Genomic DNA, 25,492 nt, shown 5'->3' with positions numbered 1-25,492 from the left:
AAGAGGCATTTATATAATGTTTACCTCTGTTTTCTAACGCTCGTTCCCACTATATGTGCACAGAACCCAATACAGCGCTCCCAGCAAGCTCATCTGTTAGTGTAGTAAATAGTTTGTTTGGGCCAGCTTGGTCCGAACGCACTATTTAAAGGGACATTAAAGGTGGATTTAGGCTTTAAATATGAGAGATCTTTCTCTCTCTTATTTGTCTTCTTTTTTTTCTGTACGCCCCGCCCCTCTTTCTCAGCTCACACGTTGTCTTCTCTTATTTCACACTGCTCTGTAGAATGTCTTGGTGAATTCTGTCTCTGAGGTGCTAGTGCCTCGGGTCATTGTTCCTTTCACCCCGCTTCCAGAATTCTCCCGGGACACATGCTGAGCACACACAAAGAGCCACACCTCCATTCTCAGGAAGAAGATACACTGGCCTTTGTGTATGGGGGCTTCTCTGATTTTTAATGAACATCGTGGGGGGGGGGGGGGTAGAGGGTCCAAAACGTTAAAATCTTGGAAGCTGCATTCAAATATGGTGGGGAGCTACAGTGAGTGTAAATCAGCTCAAAACATTTAGTGTCCAGTTAAAGCGGAGTTCCACCCAAAAGTGGAACTTCCGCTTTAAATAGTCCTAACCCCCTGACATGCCACATTTGGCATGTAATTTTTTTGGGGGGGGGAGCGGGTACCTAGTTTTGACAGGTACCCGCTCCCACTTCCGCTCGGAGTGCCGCGGCGCCCTGAGCGGAAGTTCTCCTCTCTCCCTCTTCCCCACTTCCCCACTTCCGCTCAGGCCGCCTAGGCGGCTCGAGCGGAAGTTCTCCTTTCCCCCTCCCTCCCTGCAATCTTCTGGGACATGTCAGAGGTCCCAGAAGATTGCCGGCCAATCACGACGCATAGCGCAACTCGCGCATGCGCAGTGCGTACCCGGCTGCAAAGCCGCAAACTGTCACAGTCGGGTGCCCACATCAGTGATGCCGGCGCCGCAGAGAGGGAGAAGACGGCGCATCGCTGGACTGTGGGACAGGTGAGTGTGCGGTTAGGCTGGAACTCCGCTTTAAAGCAGACGTGGTGCCAAAAAACTAAAATCTGTAAGGCTCGGTTCACACTGGGGCGACTTGGTCGCCTGACAAGTTGCGCTCCATTCAGTGCAATGGAACCGTTCTAATCAGAGCGACTCAAGACGCTCCGACTTAGAAAACGTTTCTTGCACTACTTGGGGGCGACTTCGGAGCAGCTTGCATTGACTTCAATAAAGAAGTAATTTGCTTTCCTCACTGAAGTCGCGCTGTAGGGGGCGACTTTACATAGTTACATAGTAGGTGAGGTTGAATAAAGACAATAGTCCATCCAGTTCAACCTGTGTAGGTGTGTGTGACCCTAATCATCTTGCATACCCCTGAATGTTCTGATCCTGGAGATGTACGTCTAAGAGTAAGAATTCCACAATCTTGTAGCCCTAACAGTAAAGAACCCCCCACGTTGCCTGAGGTTAAAACGCTTCTCCTCTAATCGCATTGTATGCCCTCGAGTCCTCATGCAATCCCTTCGAATGAACAGCTTTTTTTCTAAGCTGAGATCCCCATTAAGATATTTATAAATTGCTATCATGTCCCCCCTCAGACGTCTCTTCTCCAGGGAGAATAAATTGAGCGATTTTAGAGTCGACTTTAGAGTCTGGCGCCTTTGAAGCTGCCCCAGTGTGAACCGAGCCTAAAAAACTTTCCATCACTCAAACCAACCTTTAAAAAATGATCTAAATATTTTCAATTTTGTATTTCTAGCTCAGGTTTTTTTAATCTATGGCCCTCCAGTTGTTCAGGAACTATAATTCCCATCAGAGTATTACAATGCCTTATGGGATCAGTGGTGTATTTTGGTTTTGTGCTGTCCTAGGCAAGACTAAAATTGGGCCCCCCCCCCTCCTAAGTATATTTGCCCCACTCCTTCATTTTTAACAGATGTGACTCCCTCTGAAATTGAAGGACTACAAGTCCCAGCATAAACCCCTGAGATCTCACCAGAGGGGGGGGGTGAGAGGGGGTGGGAGAGAGAGAGGGGGTTGGTGAAGGAGAGAGGGGGGGGTGAGTGAGAGAGAGAGGGGGGATGAGAGTGAGAGAGGGTAGTGAGAGAGGCGGCTCTAGCAACCAGTGGCCAATAGAGTCTCAGATGGAGGGGAGGGAGGCTTTTTTGCTGGCCCCCTGCAACGTGCCATCCTAGGCCTGGGCCTTGTCGGCCTAGGCCAAAATACAGCACTGATGGGATGTGTAGTTCTGCAACAGCTGGAGGGCCATAGTATGATGATCCCTGTTCTAGCTGCAGCCATGTGGCCGCCATCTTTCTCAATTCTGTATGCAGACGTAGAGTATCAGCGGCGCTGTTTTCTTCCACCTCCATGTAACAATGGGCCACTAGACTTCAACCCCCAGCAGCCCTTGCATAACGTCCTAATGCTTCTGGTGTAGTCAGAGGGGCAAGTCCTGTAATTTCTTACTACTTTCCTGCAGTCGCAAGGGGCAGATGCTTACAGTCACCCAGGTGGAAGGGGGATACTAGACGTGATGTGTCTATGGAGGAGCAGCCAACCTCTTCCTTTTTGGGAAGAACTCTGCTATGTGTAGGAAAGGGGCTACATCAGCATGCAGCCTTGTAGTCTAGAGTTGCTGCTGCCGGGTAAAGGGGTGAAGTTGAAAAATCCCAATAAAGACAACTGTCCGAGTAGCACCAGTCTAAAAAGGATTTTCTTTCACCTTTAGAAGATTTCCGCTCACTGTCATGTCTTTCGGACAGGAAATAAAACGGCAACAAAAAAAATTAACAAAGTAATAAAAAACAAAAATAAGAAAAAAAAATGATGGGGCCTTAACGGTATTCCCTACTCTCTCTCTCTTATATATATATATATTTATATATATTTATATATATATATATATATATATATTTACATATATATATATATATTTATATATATATATATATATATATATATATATATATATACAGTAAGGTGGAAAAAGTATTTGCCCCCCTGCTGATTTTGTATGTTTGCCCACTGACAAAGAAATGATCAGTCCATAATTTTCATGGTAGGTTTATTTTACCAGTGAGAGACAGAATAACAACAAAAATATCCAGAAAAATGCATTCCAAAAAAGTTTTATAAATTGATTTGCAACTTAATGAGTGAAATAAGTATTTGATCCCCTATCAATCAGCAAGATTTCTGGCTCCCAGGTGTCTTCTATACAGGTAACAAGCTAAAATTAGGAGCACTCTCTAAAAAGGAGTGCTTCTAATCTCAGCTTGTTACCTGTACAGCTTGTTACCTGTATAAAAGACACCTCTCCACAGAAGCAATCAATCAATCAGATTCCAAACTCTGCACCATGGCCAAGACCAAAGAGCTGTCCAAGGATGTCAGGGAGAAGATTGTAGACCTACGCAAGGCTGGAATGGGCTACAAGACCATCGCCAAGCAGCTTGGTGAGAGGTGACAACAGTTGGTGCAATTATTCACAAATGGAAGAAACACAAAATAACTGTCAGTCTCCCTCGGTCTGGGGCTCCATGGAAGATCTCACCTCGTGGAGTTTCAATGATCATGAGAACGGTGAGGAATCAGCCCAGAACTACACGGGAAAATCTTGTCAATGATCTCAAGGCAGCTGGGACCATAGTCACCAAGAAAACAATTGGTAACACACTACGCCGTGAAGGATTGAAATCCTGCAGCGCCCACAAGAACCCCCTGCTTAAGAAAGAGCACACGTACAGCCTGTCTGAAGTTTTCTAATGAACATCAGAATGATTCAGAGGAGAACTGAGTGAAAGTGCTGTGGTCAGATGAGGCTAAAATTTAGCTCTTTGGCCTCAACTCAACTCACCGTGTTTGGAGGAGGAGGAATGCTACTTATGACCCCAAGAACACCATCTCCACTGTCACACATGGAGGTGGAAACATTATGCTTTGGGGGTGTTTTTCTGCTAAGGGGACAGGACAACTTTACGGCATCAAAGTGACGATGGACGGGGCCATGTACCGTCAAATCTTGGGTGAGAACCTCCTTCCCTCAACCAGGGCATTGAAAATGGGTCGTGGATTGATGTTCCAGAATGACAATGACCCAAACACACGGCCAGAGCAACAAAGGAGTGGCTCAAGAAGAAGCACATTAAGGTCCTGGAGTGGCCTAACCAGTCTCCAGACCTTAATCCTATAGAAGATATGTGGAGGGAGCTGAAGGTTCGAGTTACCAAATGTCAGCCTCGAAATCTTAATGACTTGGAGAGGATCTGCAAAGAGGAGTGGGACAAAATACCTCCTGAGATGTTTGCAAACCTGGTGGCCGACTACAAGGAACGTCTGACCTCTGTGATTGCCAACAAGGGTTTCCCCACCAAGTACTAAGTCATGTTTTGCGAAGGGGTCAAATACTTTTTTTTTTCTCATTAAAATGCAAATCAATTTATAACTTTTTTGAAACGCGTTTTTCTGGATATATGTAAAAAAAGAGATCTGACTTTATATGCACAGAAAATGTCTCCTATAGGAGAGCATGGTGGCTTGTGAGTCATTTCCTTGACAGCTCGAGCCTCCGCTTACTCAGTGTTACTGTTGTTTTCCTCTCCAAAAATAGTATCCAAAATTAGGTCTAAATTTTTTTTTCTTTTTACTTGGTTTAACCACTTAAGCCCCGGAAGATTTTACCCCCTTCCTGACCAGGGGTTATTTTGTGATTCGGCACTGTGTGACTTTAACGGACAATTGCTGCGGTCGTGCGATGCTATACCTAAACGAATTTGACGTCCATTTTTTCCCACAAACAGAGCTTTCTTTTGGTGGTATTTGATCACCTGTGCGATTTTTAGATCATGCGCTACAATCAAAAAAAGAGCGACAATTTTGCAAAAATAACAATATTTTTCAAATTTTTTTATATGAAATTCCCCGAAAAAAAATGTAAAAATCAAAATTTTTTAAAATTTTTTGCCAATTTGTTTTCTGTTACATATGTTTGGTAAAAAAAATCACAATAAGCGTATTTTGATTGGTTTCCGCAAAAGTTATTGCCTTTACGAACTAAGGGAAAGATTTTTGTCATTTTTGTTTTTTTTTTAACGAGTAATGGCGGCGATCTGCAATTTTTTTTTTTTTTGCGGGACTGCGACATTTCGGCGGACAGATCGGACCCTTGACTGACATTTTTGACACTTTTGGGGGTACCAGTGACATTACTACAGTAATCAGTGCTATACATATGCACTGTTACTGTAAAAATGACACTGGCCGGGAAGGGGTTAACTTTATTGGAGAGGGAGGGGCTAAGTGTGTCCCTAGGGGCGTGATTTTAACTGTGCAGGGATGTGGCTGTGTGTGTAACAACACAGATCAACGGTCCTACATAGCAGGACATCGGGTCCGCCGGTCACACACACGGAGGTGTCCGTGAACGAGCCAAGGCGGGATATATGCATACGCGCTATAAACAAAAAAAGAGCGACAATTTTGCAAGAATAACAATATTTTTCAATTTTTTTTTATATGAAATCCCCCCAAAAAAATGTAAAAATCAAAATTTTTTAACATTTTCGGCCAATTTGTTTTATCCTACCTATGTTTGGTAAAAAAAATCGCAAAAAGCGTATTTTTATTGGTTTGCGCAAAAGTTATCGCGTTTACTAACAAAGGGAAAGATTTTTGTCATTTTTGTTGTTTTTTTTTTAACGCGTAATGGCGGCGATCTGCAATTTTTTTTGCGGTACTGCGACATTGCGGCGGACAGATCGGACCCTTGACTGACATTTTTGACACTTTTGGGGTTACCAGTGACATTTCTACAGTAATCAGTGCTATACATATGCACTGTTACTGTAAAAATACACTGGTAGTGAAGGGGTTAACTTTATTTGGGAGGGAGGGGCTGTGTGTATCCCTAGGGGCGTGCTTTCTACTGTGATTGGCTGTGGCTTCAGCTGTAAGGACACTGATCAACGGATCTACATAGTAGATCTGTGTGATCAGTGTTTTTACACCGAGGAGAATGACAGGTGGCTTGTTTACACAAGCTGCCTGACATTCTCCCTCTCCCTCGACGATCGCCGAGTGACCGGCGGACATCGGGTCCGCTGGTCACACGCGCGGGGGGGTCTGTGACCGCGCGGGAGCGGGCGCGCGCTCGCTCCCCAGACCCTCCCAGGCTAGTGACGTTAATTAACGTCACTCTGCCTGGCAGGGGCTGACCGCCGCAGTAAATCTACTTGCGGCGGTCGGCAAGCGGTTAATCACCACTGGGGTTTTTATTTCTTGCTAAACTAATGAAAATAGACCAACATTTTTGAAAATAAATGATGAGGAGGAACTAACATGCGGCACTGATAGGCGGCAATGATAGGCTCTGATAGGTGACACTGATGAGCACTGATAGGTGGCACTGATGGGCACTGACAGGCATCACTGATGCTTCCCATGAGGGCACTGGACAGGGAGGAGGGGCCAGGAGCGCTGGTGGAGGACTCAAGAGGAGGAGGTTTGCGGCTGCCCTATGCAATTCCTTTGCACAGAGCAGGTAAGTATAGAGATTTATTTATTTTTTTTTGTTTTTTGTAATTTTACCTTTACAATCAGTTTAATGCATTCAGGCAAAAAAGATAAACCGTATATATGGAAAACCTCATTGCCAAGTACTATGCGCGATATCAGGGTTGATTTACTAAAGGCAAATAGACTGTGCACTCTGCATGTGCAGTTGCTCCAGAGTTTAGTAAATGAGGTGAAGCTTCCATCCTGCACTAAGCTCTGGAGCCGCTGTACTTGCAGAGTGCACAGTCTATTTGCCTTTAGTAAATGAGCCCCAGTGTGTTCCCTGAATATTTCAAGAAAATATATATATAAGCAGGCTTTTTTCTCAGAGAATTGGTGCAGGAACTCCCCCCTTTTGAGTCACCCCTTCCCTTGTCTCCGCCACCCTACCCACCTCTAAGCGCTGTCCCTTAATTTCACTCCCCCCCTACCCGCCTCCCAGTACCGCCCCTTTTAGGGAATACAGAACCAAGTATCATCTTGTGATGCTAAATAATTTGCATGGCGTTTGGTAATAATAGCAAGAAAAGCAGTAACATAGATCCTCTGCAGCCAGCAACATTAGACCCCCCCCAGCAACAACAGACCCCCTAGCATTAATAGATCCACCCCACTACAAAAGACCCCACCCCAGCAATAATAGATCCCCCACACAACAATAGACCCCCCACGCAGCAACAATGGACCACCCACAACAAAACACCACACCCAGCAACAAAAGATCCACCCCAGCGACATTAGACCCCCCCCCCAGCATCAATAACAGATCACCCAGCAGCCAGCCTCAATAGACTCTCCAGCAGCAATAGACCTGCCAGCAACATAAGACCCCTACAAGCATCAATAGACCCTCACACAAAAACAGATCCTCACCAGTGACAATAAACCCCCCAGCAGCCAGCGTCATCAATAGACCCTCTAGCACACCCCACACCCCTTTCTATTTTACATACATTCAGTGCTGGAGGTGCCGGAAATGCGTTTCCCCGCGTTCTTGTTGAAAAAAAGCCCTGTGTATTCGTTGTGTAAAGTTTTAGCAATGCCGAATGTAGTCCTTCCTTTTTAATATTCATATTTTATTGCACATTTATCTGCACAGGGATTGCAACTCTCATCCTCAAAATGCAGAAAACAACTCTTCGTCAGTCAAAGGCCAGAATGGGGCCAGCGATATCACTGTGATGGGTAAGTGAGGGGGGTAAAAATGCAAACTAGTGCGGGCCATACACTCTGCAATGCAACGCAACTGTACAGACCACAAAGCTGAGGTATAATATATACCGTACACATATTTTTGAAGGTGAAAAATGTGCATTTATTATTATTATTTTTTTTCTTCTGGAGCTTGCAGAGCTTTGGTCCCGTGATCAGCAGATTGCGGGTGCAATGTCAGGCTCCTGTAGAGTCTCAGTATAGCTGTCTGCCCCTTATCTCCTGTACAGGCAGGCAGCTACTTGAGAGCAGAAAGATCAATGAACTACGAGAGTCCTCACCAGCGCCCTCGCAGTTCATTGAGAACTACAAGCAGTCTGCTGCCGTGACAGACAGTAGTTGTAGTGCATTCGTTCACAGATTTTGCTTTACACTTTTTTTTGTTTTTATCACTTTTTCTTCCTTTTGTGACAGCAATAGGCATGTGACGGGTACCCTTTATGGAGGGATCTGGCATCTATAAGACCCCAGATCCCTCCTCTGCCCCTAAAAGCCATTTTTTGATTTTTAAAAATGGTGTCATTTACATCCAGGGAAACTGGAAGCGAAGTAAGGTCATTGCTTTTGGGTTACTGTATCATAGAGCCGAACGATCCAGTCTTTGTTTGGCTCTGTGATCAGCCAGCTGGTTATTCCGGACTCCCGGTGGGATGGGAGATCCTGGAAGAGGAGGGGGGGATGTCACCTCCTGCTGCTTGTAAGAGCAATCCAGCGGCTAGTTAGCCGCTCTGATTGCTTTTACAAGAGACACGATTGTCCGCTCTGAAAAATTAAAGGTACCGGAGTCATCCTGGTATAACTACTTGAAGTCCACTGACGTTACAGGTACATGATTAGTAGGCAAGTGGATATGGGTGTAACATGTAACACGTTACCGAAGGTGAACTTTTCCTTTAAGGTACGGGTGTCAAACACAAGGCCCGCGGGCCGAATGTGGCCCTCCAGACCATTTCATGTGGCCCTCGCACCTCTCCTGCAGCTACCCCCTCATCTCTGTCCCTACCTTGTCTCAGCAGTCGGCAGCAGAGAGGACGACAGAACTCCTTATACAGATTCTATACCTCCCTGTTCAGCTGCAGCACCACCTCATCTCTGCCTTGCCTGGTCTCAGCAAACTCCAGCCCCTCCTCTGAACCTCCTCCAGACCCTGCACTTTCTGCTTCCCAGCTCCATCCCCAGCTTCTTCCAGGAAGAAGCACAAGGTAAAGAGGGTGCACTGTGATGTAAGGGAAGGTGGGGGACTTTTCACATCTGATAATGGGGGGCTCTTTACATCTGATGTAAGGGGGAGTGGGGTGCTCTGGACATCTAGTCTTCCAGATACAGCCGGCCCTTTGAGGGCAACTATAATGCTGATGTGGCCCTCAATGAAATTGGGTTTGACACCCCTGCTTTAAGGAGTTGTGAAGTCAGAAGGTTTTTTTTATCTTTATGCATTAGGATAAAAAGCCTTCTGCGTGCAGCAGCCCCCCTAATACTTTCCTAAGCCCATCTCTATCCAGCGATGTCCACAAGACCGTCCTGATTGGCTGAGACACAGCAGCGGTGCCGTTGGCTCCCACTGCTGTCAATATCAGCTAATCAAGAGAGAGAAGGGGCGGGCTGAATGGCAGCTCCGTGTCTGAATGGAGCTCAGCTCAGGTGCCCCCATAGAAAGCTGCTTACTGTGGGGGCACTCGACAGGAGGAAGGGGCCAGGAGCAGCGAAGAGGAACCCGAGAAGAGGAGAATTCAGGCTGCTCTGTGCAAAACAAACTGCACAGAGGAGGTAAGAATAACATGTTTGTTATTAGAAAAAAAAAAAACTTTGCAATCACTTTAAGGCCTCTTGCACACTGCAGCTTGAAAAAACTCAGTACAGCTTTTTTTTTTTTACTAAGCTAAAACACAGCCCATTAATTGTACTGTGCCTATGCACACAGGTGCGTAAACAAGCGCCGTGCATTTTTCATACGCACGAGTGCGCACAAATGTGCGCAAATGGCCATTTACATAATGCACAAAACAAGAACATGAGAATACGTTTCCGCACATTTGCGCAAAAATGCGCACATGGGCGCAGAATTTTGCGAACGCATATGCACGAAAATATGTGCAAATACAAAAAAAAAAAAAAAAAAAGCAGATGAAAAAGTAGATGCTCAAACAAGAGTGTCAGTATTTCAGGGGATGACTGAGAGTGTTGGGTGACATAAAATCTGTGCTGCCCCCAGGAAGAACTGACAGGAAGAACTTGGATTTTTCTACACATGAGGAGTGTTTTTGGCGAATGGCAGGGGGGGATAATCGTTTAACCACTTAAAGCGGAGTTCCACCCAAAAGTGGAACTTCCGCTTTAGGGAGTCCTGACCCCCCGACATGCCACATTTGGCATGTCATTTTTTGGGGGGGGGAGCGGGTACCTAGTTTTGACAGGTACCCGCTCCCACTTCCGCTCGGAGCGCCGCGGCGCCCTGAGCGGAAGTTCTCCTCTCCCCCTCCCTCCCTGCAATCTTCTGGGACACGTCAGAGGTCCCAGAAGATTGCCGGCCAATCACGGCGCGCAGCGCGACTCGCGCATGCGCAGTGGGTACCCGGCTGTGAAGCCGCAAACTGTAACAGCCGGGTGCCCACAGCAGTGATGCCGGCGCCGAGGGAGAGGATCGAGGCTTCCGGCGCCCGCATCGCTGGACCGTTGGACAGGTGAGTAAATGGCTGGAACTCCGCTTTAAGCCCCGGAGGATTTGGCTGCTAAACGACCAGGGGGTATTTTGCGATTCGGCACTGCGTGACTTTAACGGACAATTGCGCGTTCGTGCGACGCTGTACCTAAACGAATTTGGCGTCCTTTTTTTCCCACAAACAGAGCTTTCTTTTGGCGGTATTTGATCACCTGTGCGATTTTTTGATCACGCGCTATAAACAAAAAAAGAGCGTAAATTTTGCAAAAATAGCAATATTTTTCCCTTTTTTTTATATGAAATTCCCCCCCAAAAAAATGTAAAAATCTAAATTTTTTAACATTTTCGGCCAATTTGTTTTATGCTACCTATGTTTGGTAAAAAAAATCGCAAAAAGCGTATTTTGATTGGTTTGCGCAAAAGTTATTGCGTTTACTAACAAAGGGAAAGATTTTTGTCATTTTTGTTGTTTTTTTTTTTTAACGCGTAATGGCGGCGATCTGCGATTTTTTTTGTGGTACTGCGACATTGCGGCGGACAGATCGGACCCTTGACTGACATTTTTGACACTTTTGGGGTTACCAGTGACATTTCTACAGTAATCAGTGCTGTATATATGCACTGTTACTGTAAAAATACACTGGTAGTGAAGGGGTTAACTTTATTTGAGAGGGAGGGGCTGTGTGTGTCCCTAGGGGCGTGATTCTTACTGTGATTGGCTGTGGCTTCAACTGTATGCAGAGTGATCAACGGATCTACATAGTAGATCCATATGATCATCTCTCATACAGAGGGGAGAATGACAGGCAGCTTGTTTACACAAGCTGCCTGACTTTCTCCCTCTCCCCCGCCGATCGCAGAGTGGCCGGCGGACATCGGGTCCGCCGGTCACACGCGCGGGGGGGTCCGTGACCACGCGGGAGCGGGAGCGCGCCTCCGGCGGCACGCGCTCGCTCCCTAGACCCTCACAAGCTAGTGACGTAGCCCTATAGTCGTGCGGCGGTCGGCAAGTGGTTAAAAAAAAAAAAAAAAAAAAAGCCCCGACCCTGTAATAATAAATATATATGCTCACACTGAAAAAGTTTCATTTTTAGCCATCAGTTTGTAGATTAAAAAATCTGTTTGACTGCTCCTGCTTTATGTTGTATTGGAGGCACTGTTTAGAAGAAAGTCAGCGTTCCATACAATTTTGGCCCTGTAGCTGGAAATGAATGTTGTCTCCATTACCCTCCTGCTTATGGATGCCAAGTAGCCATCACATGCAGTTCATTTCCAGCCAGCTGTGACCCCCGTCTGCAGTTAGAAACCTGTCCTGAGTCTCGGGGGGTCATTCATAGGTTAACAATACACATGGGCATTGCTGCAGCTCCCGAAGAAAGTGCATAACCTGATATGTATGTTTTCCATCCTCAGCATTAAAATGGAACTCTAGCCAAACTGCACATTATACAACCAGTGGGTTCATCGACCGAAAATGTGCGGATTCCCCCATCCACCTTAAATCACTCCTGCAATGCAATTGTGTTCTGCCAGCGGGCAGCCTTCCCCACCGGTAAAATACAATGATCAGCCCGGTGCCAGCTATAGCTGGCGGCACTGATCGGGTGAAAAAAATCAGACAGGCTGGTTGTGTAGAAATCGATCGCGAGATTCTACTTCTGCGCAACCAGCCTGACCATTGATGGTTTTAAATTTGGTCAGTCCTTACTGAACTGGCTGAATTTTCTATCCACCTATAGCTGGCTTAACCACTTCTGGACCGGAAGGAATTGCCCCCTTAATGACCAGGGCATTTTTTGCGTTTCAGCACTGCGTTACTTTAACGGGCAATTGCGTGGCCGTGCGACGCTGTACCTAAATAAAATTGGTGGTATTTGATCACCTGTGCGATTTTTTTATTTTTTGCGCTATAAACAAAATAAAAAAAACAATATTTCTTACATTCTGCTATATAACATCCCCCCCCCCCCCAAAAAATGTAAAAATCAAAATTTTTTAACATTTTAGGCCAATTTGTTTTCTGCTACATATTTTTGGTTAAAAAAAAATCGCAATAAGCGTATTTTGATTGGTTTGCGCAAAAGTTATTGCGTTTACAAACTAGGGGAAAGATTTATTTTTATTAGTCATTTTTATTTATTTATTTTTTTACTAGTTTATTGCGGCGAGCTGCGATTTTTAGCGGGACTGCGACATTGCGGCGGACATATCGGACCCCTGACTGACACTTTTGGGGGGACCAGTGACATTACTACAGTAATCAGTGCTAAAAATATGCACTGTTACTGTAAAAATGACACTGGCAGGGAAGGGGTTAACACCAGGGGTGATCAAAGGGTTAAATGTGTCCCTAGGGGGTGCATTCTAACTGTGTGGTGGATAGGCTTATGGAATGATCATAGAGACCTGTGTTCCTATATAGAAGGATCACAGGCGCTCTGATCATTCGAGAGAGAAGAACGGTCAGTTGTGTTTACAACAGCTGAGCGTCCTTCTCTCTCAGCGGGGAGCGATCGCGGGTGTCAGGTGGCAATCGGAGCCGCCTGCCCCGTGCATCGGGGGGCGGGTGAGTGGTTTGCGCAGGAGGGGCCGCAATAAATCTGCGGCGGGCAGTCCTTAAGTGGTTAAAGTGTTACTAATCCCAGAAGCCTGCAGTCACTATATCTGCTCTCCCGCAGTACACAGAACAGGGAAATGCAATTTTTTTTATAAACATAAACTGCTAAATACCTTTTCTTATCAGCAGTATATAGCTGTCTTGTGACTTCTATCAGTGCCTAGTTAAAGCTTGTAGGAGGAGTTTTCATATTGCAGGATCCCTGACCCTCCGTCTGGACAGTGCTGATTGGCCCTGTGCTGATCACATGCACTCTCCCAAAAACAGTCTTTTTACACAATGCAAAGGATTAACCCCTTGGGTTCCACAGTGAATATAACAAGCATGCTTTACTGCAGGGGTCTTCAAACTATGGCCCTCCAGTTGTTCAGGAACTACAATGCCCATCATGCCTAGTCATGTCTGTGAATGTCAGAGTTTTACAATGCCTCATGGGATGTGTAGTTCTGCAACAGCCCGAGGGTCGTAGTTTGAGGATCCTTACTTAACTGCATATACAGACAGATTTTATTGTTGTGGGTTTAGGAACACTTCAAGTATACCATTGAGCTATATACAGCGGGTATAGAAAAGAATCATGCCCTTTTTAAAATAATCACATTTTGTTGCTTTGAAGCCTGAAATGAAGACAGACACAGTTTTTTGTTTTATCTAGCTGTATTTACTTATTACTTGTGCAACTTTTAAATCCAATTCTCAATCACATTCTCAATAGCAAAAAAAGACATTAGACTTTCAACTCTCATCAGCTGTGGCCAATTTGATTAGCTCAGCATGAAAAGAGCTTTCCTGGAGCATTTCAGTCCCGGTAGTGCAACTGAAGCAAACAATCAACTATGGGTGGCAAGGCGCTGTCACCAGGATCTCCGGGATAAAGTTTTGGACAGGCACAAGTCAGGGGATGAATACAAAACCATTTTAAAGGTTTTATCAATGCCTTGAAGCAGAGTGAAGTCTATTATTAAGAAGTGGAAGGTATTTGGTAGAACACAGAACCTCCCTTGATCAGGACGTCACTCCAAACTGGATGAAAGAGCCAGGAGGAAACTGGTCAGAGGCGACCATGAGGTCTCCAGCAAATGACAACAATATCACAAATTCTCCACAAATGGGGCTTGTATAGGGAGGGGTACAAGAAAAAAAGCCCTCCTCAAGAAAGGCCACATGCAGTCACCACTGAACTTTGCCAAAACGCACCTTAAAGATTCTGAGGCCGCATGAAAAAAGGTGTTATGGTCAGATGAGACTAAAATTTAATAATTTGGCCTTGACACCAAAGGATATGTCTGGCAGAAATCCATCCAAATAACACCATTCCTACAGTAAAGCATGGAGGTGATAATATCCTGTAATGTGGGGCGGTAGTGTCCTGTTATGGGGGTGGTAATATCCTGTAATGTGGGGTGGTAGTATTCTGTTATGGGGGTGGTAGAATCCTGTTATGGGGGTGTTTTTTCTGCAGCAGGAACTGGAGCACTTGTCAGGATAGAAGGAATAATGGGTGGGGCAAAATACCATCAAATTCATAAGGAGAATCTGCTGCCAGAAAGTTGTCAATGGAAAGAAAGTTTACCTTCCAACATGTCAATGACCCAAAGCACAACTCCTCCAACCCCTGTGTGCTCATTGGTGGACATTCCCCACCTTCTCCAACCACTGTGTGCTCATTGTTGCTAAGGTGGGGAATTTCCACCAATGAGCACACGGGTGGGAGGAGAAGGCGGGGAATGTCCACCAATGGGCACACAGAGGTTGTAGGAGAAGGCTGTTAATGTCCACCAATGGGCACACAGAGGTTGTAGGAGAAGGCCGTTAATGTCCACCAATGAGCACACAGGGGTTGGAGGAGAAGGCGGGGAATGTCCACCAATGAGCACACAGGTGTTGGAGGAGAAGGCGGGGAATGTCCACCAATGAGCACACAGGGGTTGGAGGAGAAGGCGGGGAATGTCCACCAATGGGCACACAGAGGTTGTAGGAGAAGGCTGGGAATGTCCACCAATGGGCACACAGAGGTTGTAGGAGAAGGCCGTTAATGTCCACCAATGAGCACACAGGGGTTGGAGGAGAAGGCGGGGAATGTCGACCAATGAGCACACAGGGGTTGGAGGAGAAGGCAGGGATTGTCCACCAATGGGCACACAGAGGTTGTAGGAGGAGGCCGTTAATGTCCACCAATGAGCACACGGGTTGGAGGAGAAGGCGGGGAATATCCACCAATGAGCACACAGAGGTTGGAGGAGAAGGCAGTGAATGTCCTTGCATGGCCTAGTCAGAGCCAAGACTAAAACCCTATTGAAAGTCTGTGAAATTACTTGAAGACTGCATCCATTAACAATCACCATCAAATTTAACTGAACTTGAGCACTTCTGTAAAGAAGAGCGGGCAAACATTGCAAAGTCTAGATGTGCAAAGTTAGTAGAGACAAATCCCAACAGAATAAATGCTGGAATTAAAGCAAAAGGTGGTTCAACAAAATACAGACATAAATGTATTTCATTGTGACACTCATCATCTGTTTTGTATACAAAAACCAAAACTAGAGCGAAAGTTGTATTGGCCAGACAAGGAGTCTTAGATAACATTATAATCTTTATGTACATAAACTTTAAAAAAAAGAAGACTTCATAAAAGCATTTGTTTGTGATGCTTAATTAGTTAACTGTACATGAATCCTCATGTATCAACGCGTTTTGCCGAAGTTAAGCTTCATCAGGACGCATGAGTGTAAAGCAGTAATCCTCTAAGAAAAAATTACAGTACTTAGGATTTCAAAAATTCATAAATGTACATTATATTACAATACCATCATGTAACTTGCTGTGTGGGACATAGCTCAGCATTGCATACAGCACATACGCCCCCCCCCCCCCGGGTGGGCACCGGAGCAAACACCTGTACTGATTACTGCACTACACTCACATTGACACATGAGGATTTCTCTTTGATTGGATTTATCAAGCAAGAGCAATACTATTGTTTCATGTACAGTTAATTGACCTCTTGCCGACCACCTGCCACAGATATACTGCTGCAAGGTGACTCGGCTATGCGAAATGCCGTACCCTTATGTCGCTCCTCGGGAGCGATTGTGGGGGCTCGCAGTCGCCAATTCGTGAAAGGGGAAGCTCTTCTTTAAAGTTTATATTTTGAAATCACTGTTGCAAAAAGTATTTTAGACATACAAAAATATATATTAAAAAATCAAGTATTGCTTACTCAGAGATTCTTCTTACACCAAATGTCTTTATAATTGTTTATTTTTTGTTATAATTGCAGTGAATGGGGATCATTCGCACACACCCACAGCCATTGATGTAGTCTCTTCGGGTGGCACCTTATCCACCAGTGTAACCAGCACTATGCCGTCTCCAGGGCCGGACTTGCCTCCCGGGGCAAATGTGGAATCGTCCGGAGCGGACTCATTGCGATCAACTGCAGCCACTCCATCTTCAGACGGCTTGCCAACAGGGTAAGACTTGCAGGAGGTTCATTAACCCCTTCCCGCCCATCCTGGCATCCCTTAAAAAGGTTCTGAATGCCTTGGGGGCAGAAAGGATTGGCGATCATGTGACCTTAGTGGTCACCAATGGTCACATGGTTGGGAGCCGGTCCTACCGGCTATTGATTGTTAGTGGAGAGCCAGAGCTGTGTTTGACATCTCGGTCTCTGTGCTGGGAGCGTGCAGTGAGTGTGCTGTCAGCATGGAAACATTGGCCACCTAATGATGCATATGTGCATCATGTGGCCATCAAAGCCCACCTTTACCCAATTGACCTCGGAAAGGTTTACTCCCCTTCATGACCAGGTCATTTTTTGCGATTCAGCACTGCGTTACTTTAACTGAGAGTTGCACGGTGGTGCGACACTGTACCCAATTAAAATGTATGTCCTTTAATTCCCACAAATGTTACTTTCTTTTGGTGGTATTTGATCACCTGTGCGATTTTTTTTTTTTTTTTTTTTTGCTCTATCAAAAAAAAAAAACAATTTTGAAAAAAAAATTTTTTACTTTTTATTATAAAACATATAAAAAAAAATGTAAAAAATGTAATTTCTTCATCAATTTAGGCCAATATTTATTCTGCTACATATTTGTGGTAAAACAAATTCCAATAATCATATATTGATTGGTTTGTGCAAAAGTTATAGCTTTTACAAATAATAGGATAGAGATATATATATATATATATATATATATATATATACATACAATATCTCACGAAAGTGAGTACATCCCTCACATTTTTGTAAATATTTCAATTCTATCTTTTCATGTGACAACACTGAAGAAATGACACTTTGCTACAATGTAAAGTAGTGAGTGTACAGCTTGTATAACAGTGTAAATTTACTGTCCTCTCAAAATAACTCAACACACAGCCATTAATGTCTAAACCGCTGGCAACAAATGCGAGTACACCCCAAAGTGACAATGTCCAGATTGGGCCCAATTAGCCATTTTCCCTCCCCGGTGTCATGTGACTCGTTAGTGTTACAAGGTCTCAGGTGTGAATGGGGACCAGGTGTGTTAAATTTGGTGTTATCGCTCTCTCATACTGGTCACTAGAAGTTCAACATGGCACCTCATGGCAAAGAACTCTCTAAGGATATGAAAAAAAGAATTGTTGCTCTACATAAAGATGGCCTAAGCTATAAGAAGATTGCCAAGACCCTGAAACTGAGCTGCAGCACTGTGGCCAAGACCATACAGCGGTTTAACAGGACAGGTTCCACTCAGAACAGGCCTCGCCATGGTCAATCAAAGAAGTTGAGTGCACGTGCTCAATGTCATACCCAGAGATTGTCTTTGGGAAATAGACGTATGAGTGCTGCCAGCATTGATGCAGAGGTTGAAGGGGTGGGGGGTCAGCCTGTCAGTGCTCAGACCATACGCCGCACACTGCATCAAATTGGCCTGCATGGCTGTCGTCCCAGAAGGAAGTCTCTTCTAAAGATGATGCACAGGAAAGCCCGCCAACAGTTTGTTGAAGACAAGCAGACTAAGGACATGGATTACTGGAACCATCTCCTGTGGTCTGATGAGACCAAGATAAACTTATTTGGTTCAGATGGTGTGAAGCGTGTGTGGCGGCAACCAGGTGAGGAGTACAAAGACAAGTGTGTCTTGCCTACAGTCAAGCATGGTGGTGGGAGTGTCATGGTCTGGGGCTTCATGAGTGCTGCCGGCACTGGGGAGCTACAGTTCATTGAGGGAACCATGAATGCCAACATGTACTGTGACATACTGAAGCAGAGCATGATCCCCTCCCTTCGGAGACTGGGCCGCTGGCAAGAATTCCAACATAACGACCCCAAACACACCTCCAAGATGACCACTGCCTTGCTAAAGAAGCTGAGGGTAAAGGTGATGGACTGGCCAAGCATGTCTCCAGACCTAAACCCTATTGCGTTTCTGTGGGGCATCCTCAAACAGAAGGTGGAGGAGCGCAAGGTCTCTAACATCCACCAGCTCTGTGATGTCCTCATGGAGGAGTGGAAGAGGATTCTAGTGACAACCTGTGAAGCTCTGGTGAACTCCATGCCCAAGAGGGTTAAGGCAGTGCTAGAAAATAATCGTGGCCACACAAAATATTGACACTTTAGGCCCAATAATAAAATGTTTACTTAGGGGTGTACTCACTTTTGTTGCCAGCAGTTTAGACATTAATGGCTGTGTGTTGAGTTATTTTGAGGGGACAGCAAATTTACACTGTTATACACTGTTTACACTGTATCATTTTGTGAGATACGATATATATTTTTACTAGTAATATTGCAGCGGACAAGTCGGATGCCTAACTGCCACTTTTTGGGGACCAGTGACACTAATACAGTTATCAATGCTAAAAAAATACTACTGTACTAATGACACTGGCTTGGAAGGGGTTAACATTGGGGGAGATCAAAGGGTTAACTGTGTGCCTAGGTTGTGCTAACTCACTGTGGGGGAGATACTTTGACTAAGGGAAGGTAAAGATCCTTGTTCCTGCTTAGCAGAAACACAGGAACAAGGCCTTCCCCGCTGACAGAACGACAATCTGCCTTGTTTACGTAGGCAGACTACTGTTCTGCCTGTGTCCTCGGTCTGTGTCCTGTGTAATCAGCGGGTGCTGGCAGACATCAAACCACGGTACCCACAGCTGGGCCGACGGCACGCCCGCCACAGACCCGGAAGTGGCAGATCACGTACTAGGTAAGAGATCTGGCACAGAGCGACCGCCCTGGCGCACTTAATATACACTGGGTGGTCTGCATGTGGTTAATATGAAGACTATAAGAAGAGCTGAAACACACAAAGGTGAGTGGGGAGACCAAAACTCCCATGTGGGCAGGAATGGATCTGGGAATTATGGCGGGGAGGAATCGCCATTTGAGCATCCAAGACATAATAAAAACCTTGGAGCTTGGTGGTGGCTTATGTATAGTTGGCAGTTGTAAATGAATATAGAAACGGCCATATTTGATTATTGCTCCACTTCCTGCTTTGTAGTGCTGCACATGAATTGTGCTTTACTATTCCTTTTCATCAGTGCAAACCCATAACTTACTCATGATATGTCTTTGGAAACCTCACAGTAGGTATGCACTGATACCAGTTTTTAAGACTGCATATGAGTACCGATACTTTTTCTCGCCGATACCAATTACCGATACCTATTATTAGTGTCCTGTGAGTTTTTTTAGGCTCGTTCACACCATGCATGCATGAAAACTGATGGAAAAACTGCACGGATTTCACTTGCAGAGACTTCCGTTTCACATCGGTTTTCTTGTGCGTTTCAGTGGATTTCTATAGCCTGTTCACATGTGCGATTTAAGTCCTGTTCAGGTGCGATTTCTAATCTCATACACTACAATTTGCATTGGAATCGTACCTAAACTACTGAATGAAATCGCACTGGACCGGGCGCACGTACACTATATAACCAAAAGTATTGGGACACCTGCCTTTACACGCACATGAACTTTAATGGCATCCCAGTCTTAATCTGTAGGGTTCAATATTGAGTTGGCCCACCCTTTGCAGCTACAACAGCTTCAACTCTTCTGGGTAAGCTGTCCACAAGGTTTAGGAGTGTGTCTATGGAAATGTTTGACCATTCTTCCAGAAGGGCATTTGCTAGGTCAGGCACTGATATTGGATGAGAAGACCAGGCTTGCAGTCTCTAATTTACCCCAAAGGTGTTCTATCAGGTTGAGGTCAGGACTCTGTGCAGGCCAGTCAAGTTCCTCCACCCCAAACTCGTTCATCCACGTCTTTATGGACCTTGTTTTGTGCACTGGTGCGCAGTCATGTTGGAACAGAAAGGGGCCATCCCCAAACTGTTCCCACAAAGTTGGAAGGAGGAAATTGTCCAAAATTTCTTGGTATGCTGACACCATAAGGCTCCATTCACACCTGGGCGTTTTTTTCAGCTCCAAAAACGCAAAAAAAAACCGTTCCAAATGCCCAACAAGTAAAACCCCACTCATTTAAATGGCCCCTGTTCACATCTGAGCATTTTAACGCCTGAAGCAAAACACCTGTAGCTGAAAAAAGTACATGAGCTTCTTTTTGGGCTGATTACCAGCATTTTTGATAGATGTCAATGCCTGCCTCCAAAAACGCCAGAAAATCGTGGTAAAAAATGCACAAAAACGCTACGCTCAAGTGTGAATGCAGCCTAAGAGTTCCCTTCACTGGAACTAAGGAGCCAAGCCCAACCCCTGAAAATGACACTGGTAGGGAAGGAGTTAACATTAGGGGCAGTTAAATTTGTTCCTAGGGAGTGTTTGCTAACTGTGTGGTAGGTGCTTTAAAGCGTTTGTTATCCTAAAAAAAAAAAAATAAAGAAATCAGATCCTGTTGCCTTAAAGCAGTTGCCTTAAAGTGTCCTATTTGTCTGCTATAAGTTGCTGGTCGCCACAATTAGTAGTAGAAAATAAATAAAAATTCCATAAAAATATCCCCTAGTTTGTAGATGCGATAACTCTTGCGCAAACCGATCAATATACACTTATTGGGATTATTTTATTTTTTTTTTTTTTAACCAAAAACGTAGCAGAAGACATATTGACCTCAAAATTTAGGAAGAAATTCGATTTTTTTTTCCTACATTTTTTTTTATTGGACATGTTTTATAGCAGAAAGTAAAAATATGTTTTTTTTTCGAAATTGTCGCTTTTTTTGTTTATAGCGCAAAATCTAAAAACCGCAGAGGTGATCAAATACCACCAAAAGAAAACTCTATTTGTGGGAAAAAAATGTCTGTGCAATTATCAGTTAAAGCGGAGTTCCACCCTCAAAATGAACTTTTCACCTTCCGCTTGCTTTAATTTACCCTGAAAAAAATTGGATAATTAAAATTTTTTTTTTGATTCACTTACCTTGTTTTTAAAGAAAATATTCTTACCTTCCTTCCTCTTCCTCCCTCTGCGGCCGCGCAGCCCGCGCCGTCACTTCCTCCTTGCATTGACTCCTGGGAGATGAGCGTCCTCAATCCCAGGAGTCAATGCGCCTGCATCTGTTTCACTTGTCACTTCCGGTGCAGGCGCGTCATTACCTGCTGAACAGCTTCTGGGCATACCCAGAAGCTGTGCAGGGATGACGCGCCAGCACCAGAAGTGACGAGCAGGGCCGGTGCAGACGCATTGACTCCTGGGATTGAGGACGCTCATCTCCCAGGAGTCAATGCAAGGAGGAAGTGACAAGCGGGGCTAGTGCAGGGCATTCTGGGACTTCAACGTCACCGAAGAGGACGCGCCGGCTTCAGCTGCCCACACCTGAGATGGCAGCGCTGGACAAGACATTTTCAAGGTAAGTATTTCTTCTTACAGTTAAGTGAACAAGGGGACAGTTCAGAGGCTATCGTTACTTAAAGTGGAGTTCCGGCCTCAAAATCGACAAAATAGATTTTGGGCCATCCGCTTGCTAAGTGTCACCTGAAAAACAAATGGATAATTACGATTTTTTTTTTGTTTACTTACCTTGTTATTGAAGAAAATATACTCACCTTTCTTCCTCTTCCTCCCTCTGCGCCGTCACTTCCTCCTTACATTCATTCCTGGGAGCTGAACGTCATCGCTCCCAGGAATCAATGCGCCTGCACCGGCCCTGCTCATCAGTTCCGGTGCGGGTGCGTCATTCCCTACTAAACAGCTTCTGGGCATGCCCAGAAGCTGTGCAGGAATGACGCGCCCGCACCGGAAGTGACGAGCGGGGCCGGTGCAGGGCATTCTGGGAGAAGAGGAGGCAGAAGAGGACGCGCTGGCTTCAGCTGCCCACATCCACGATGGCAGCGCTGGAGAAGAAATTTTCAAGGTAAGTATTTCTTCTAAAAGGTAAGTGAAACCCGGGACAGTTCAGAGGCTATCCATTGTGGAATGTACTAGCCCTGACTGTCCCGGGGGTATTTTTATCTAAATTTTACCCCCGTGGCCAGAACTCCGCTTTAAATGCACTAGCCCTGACTGCTCCCGGGGTATTTTTATCTAAATTTCACCTTTGAGGTCGGAACTCCGCTTTAAATGCTCTAGCCCTGACTGCCCCAGGGGTATTTTTATCTAAATTTCACCTCCGAGGTCGGAACTCCGCTTTAAATGCACTAGCCCTGACTGCCTCAGGGGTATTTTTATCTAAATTTCACCTCCGAGGTCGGAACTCCGCTTTAAATGCACTAGCCCTGACTGCCCCAGGGGTATTTTTATCTAAATTTCACCTCCGAGGTCGGAACTCTGCTTTAAATGCACTAGCCCTGACTGTCCCGGGGGTATTTTTATCTAAATTTTACCCCCGTGGCCAGAACTCCGCTTTAAATGCACTAGCCCTGACTGCTCCCGGGGTATTTTTATCTAAATTTCACCTTTGAGGTCGGAACTCCGCTTTAAATGCTGTAGCCCTGACTGCCCCTGGGGTATTTTTATCTAAATTTCACCTCCGAGGTCGGAACTCCGCTTTAAATGCACTAGCCCTGACTGCCTCAGGGGTATTTTTATCTAAATTTCACCTCCGAGGTCGGAACTCCGCTTTAAATGCACTAGCCCTGACTGCCCCAGGGGTATTTTTATCTAAATTTCACCTCCGAGGTCGGAACTCTGCTTTAAATGCACTAGCCCTGACTGCCCCAGGGGTATTTTTATCTAAATTTCACCTCCGAGGTTGGAACTCCGCTTTAAGTGCACTAGCCCTGACTGCCCCAGGGGTATTTTTATCTAAAATAAATTTTTGAGGCCGGAACTCCGCTTTAAGGTAATGCAGTGCCCTATTGCAAAAAATGGCCTGGTCATAAAGAAACCTTCCAGAGTTGAAGTGCTTAAACACATTTTTTTAAATATTCTGTACATATACATCTGAGCTTTCAGCTCTTTCACTGGTTTTGTCCTTTACCTTCAACATCTGGAGTCCTTTGCAGCTAAATAGTTGCATTATGATGATGCCCCGGGCGCCTTGCCCTGGTGTGTGGCGCTTTGTGTGTTTGTTTGTGTGCGAGGGGGCGTTAACCGTCCCGCGTTGTCTTTTGTACAAAGAAGGGTTAACAGGAGGCCCAGGAGTGCTTGTTTGTTTGGTGGGTGAGGTCAGAGGCTGGGAGCGATGTCAGTCACAGGTAATTAGGGTTGTGCTTTCACTGCCTCTTTATGTACGGCTCTGTGAGGGGCTCTGTTCTCTACACTGGACATTTCCTGCTCAGAACTCCTGGAAAACTTCTGCCTGAACTGTGAAAACCCCCTTTATGTCAGGGCATTGAGCTGCGGGTCCCGTGTATCCTACATGGGATGTTACAAGGAGATTTGGTTCATGCTCAGTTTCAAAGGCTTGAGGGTGAGCAAATAAACCACTTTGTAAAAGTTGGCTGAAAAGAAACATTTATTTTACTTTTTTACTGTTATTTTAATTTTATTTTTATCATCCATATATTTTTTTTTTTTTTCATGATAGATTTAAAAATAGGATTTTGAAGAGGATTTACTGTATTTATTATGTTTATCATGACACGACTATGGCTCAGCTTACTTGTAGATTCAGGTCTGTGATTCCAAGAGGAAAACAAGCATTTCCTTTTCCGCACGCCATCAACATCAATTGGGCTCTCATCTAATATATCTGATCTACTGTATTTTCTGGCGTATAAGACTACTTTTGAAAAATCCCCCAAAAATGGGGGGTCGTCTTATACGCCGAGTATAATATCTCCAGGGTAACCTAAGTATAAGTATTACCGGTAATCTCTCAAGACGCTGGCTGTGCGGGAATCCTGTACCGGTATACCGTATGTACCGTAGCTTCGGCTGCATACAGTGTAGCGCGCTGAGCCAATCAGGGAGAGCGATGTATTCTATTATTGAATGCAAAGCCTGCTTGGATTGGTGGAGTAACATCAGCCCGCCTCTCTGACTCTGCCAATTCGAGCAGGCTTTGCATTCAATAATAGCATAGATCGCTCACTGTGATTGGCTCAGCGCGGTATACTGTATGTAGCCGAAGCTACGGTATACTGTATGTAGCCGAAGCTACGGTACATACGGTATACCGGTACAGGATTCCCACACAGCCAGCGTCTTGAGATTACATCTACTGGTAATACTTATACTTGGGGTACCTTGGAGATATTATGAGAGATTACATGTATTACAGTACTTGGGGTACCTTGGAGACCTATGAGTAATCTGATGTTTTTCAATGGTGTTGCCTTGCTTCGGAAGGGGGGGTAGTCTTATACGACGAGTATAGCCCCAAAATCTATGTTTTAACTTGAAAATTAGAGGGGTCGTCTTATACGCCGGAAAATACGGTACATACGATAACAGAGTTCCCTTTAAATAGACTCCTCGGTCCTCGACCAGATTTGCTACTCTTCTCCTCCAAGTCACAGCATAAAAAAAAAACCCAAAAAGACACTTATAGTACTTTATCCTTTTAAAAAACTTTTATTCACCCACTCACAAAGAATACCACTCACGTTTCACTCACATTGCATCTGTTGCAACCACGTGTAAAAGCTACAATGTAAGATGTTGTCAGTAGTCAGTTCCGGCTAACTGTAACAAATTACGGGTTTCGCCATGCGTGATGACGTCAATGGGCTTCAATTCTACGCAGTTCGTCACCGGGGCACGTGACTTTCTCAGGGAGATCCAACACAGTTGCACCTGAAGGGTGTTGGGTGGGAGAGTGCTGACTGAGCTACCGACTGAGTATGTGGCTAGATTAACCGCTTCCATACTGGGCCAATTTGGGCATTCCTCAACCAGACCACACAAAGATAAAGTAAAATAAAGCGATTTATTAATGCAACAATAATAATCGCACAGCAAGAGAGAGGAGCAAAATCAAGAACAGCCGGGGTCAAGTTCGGAAGCAGGTAGTCATCCAAGCCGGGATCTAGTCCAGGAACAGGTAGTCATCCAAGCCAAGGGGGCACTATTCCTCCCACTGACACAAATGACGGG

General features: G+C 45.1%; 1 protein-coding gene across 1 annotated transcript in view; it reads left to right on the top strand.

Annotated features, from left to right (window-relative positions):
- WWP2 (WW domain containing E3 ubiquitin protein ligase 2) overlaps nucleotides 1-25,492 on the top strand; it is a 141,886-nt gene that overhangs the window by 39,611 nt on the left and 76,783 nt on the right. Inside the window, exons 5-6 of the mRNA XM_082269685.1 lie at nucleotides 7,674-7,759; nucleotides 16,343-16,535. Coding sequence (XP_082125811.1) covers nucleotides 7,674-7,759; nucleotides 16,343-16,535 — 279 coding nt within the window. The remainder of the gene's footprint in view (nucleotides 1-7,673; nucleotides 7,760-16,342; nucleotides 16,536-25,492) is intronic.

This window comes from Pelophylax lessonae (assembly GCF_965119305.1).
Source record: "Pelophylax lessonae genome assembly, chromosome: 10".
NCBI lineage: Eukaryota > Metazoa > Chordata > Amphibia > Anura > Ranidae > Pelophylax > Pelophylax lessonae.
Note: the sequence above shows the minus strand (reverse complement) of the source record. Positions and strands in the feature narration are given on the sequence as shown.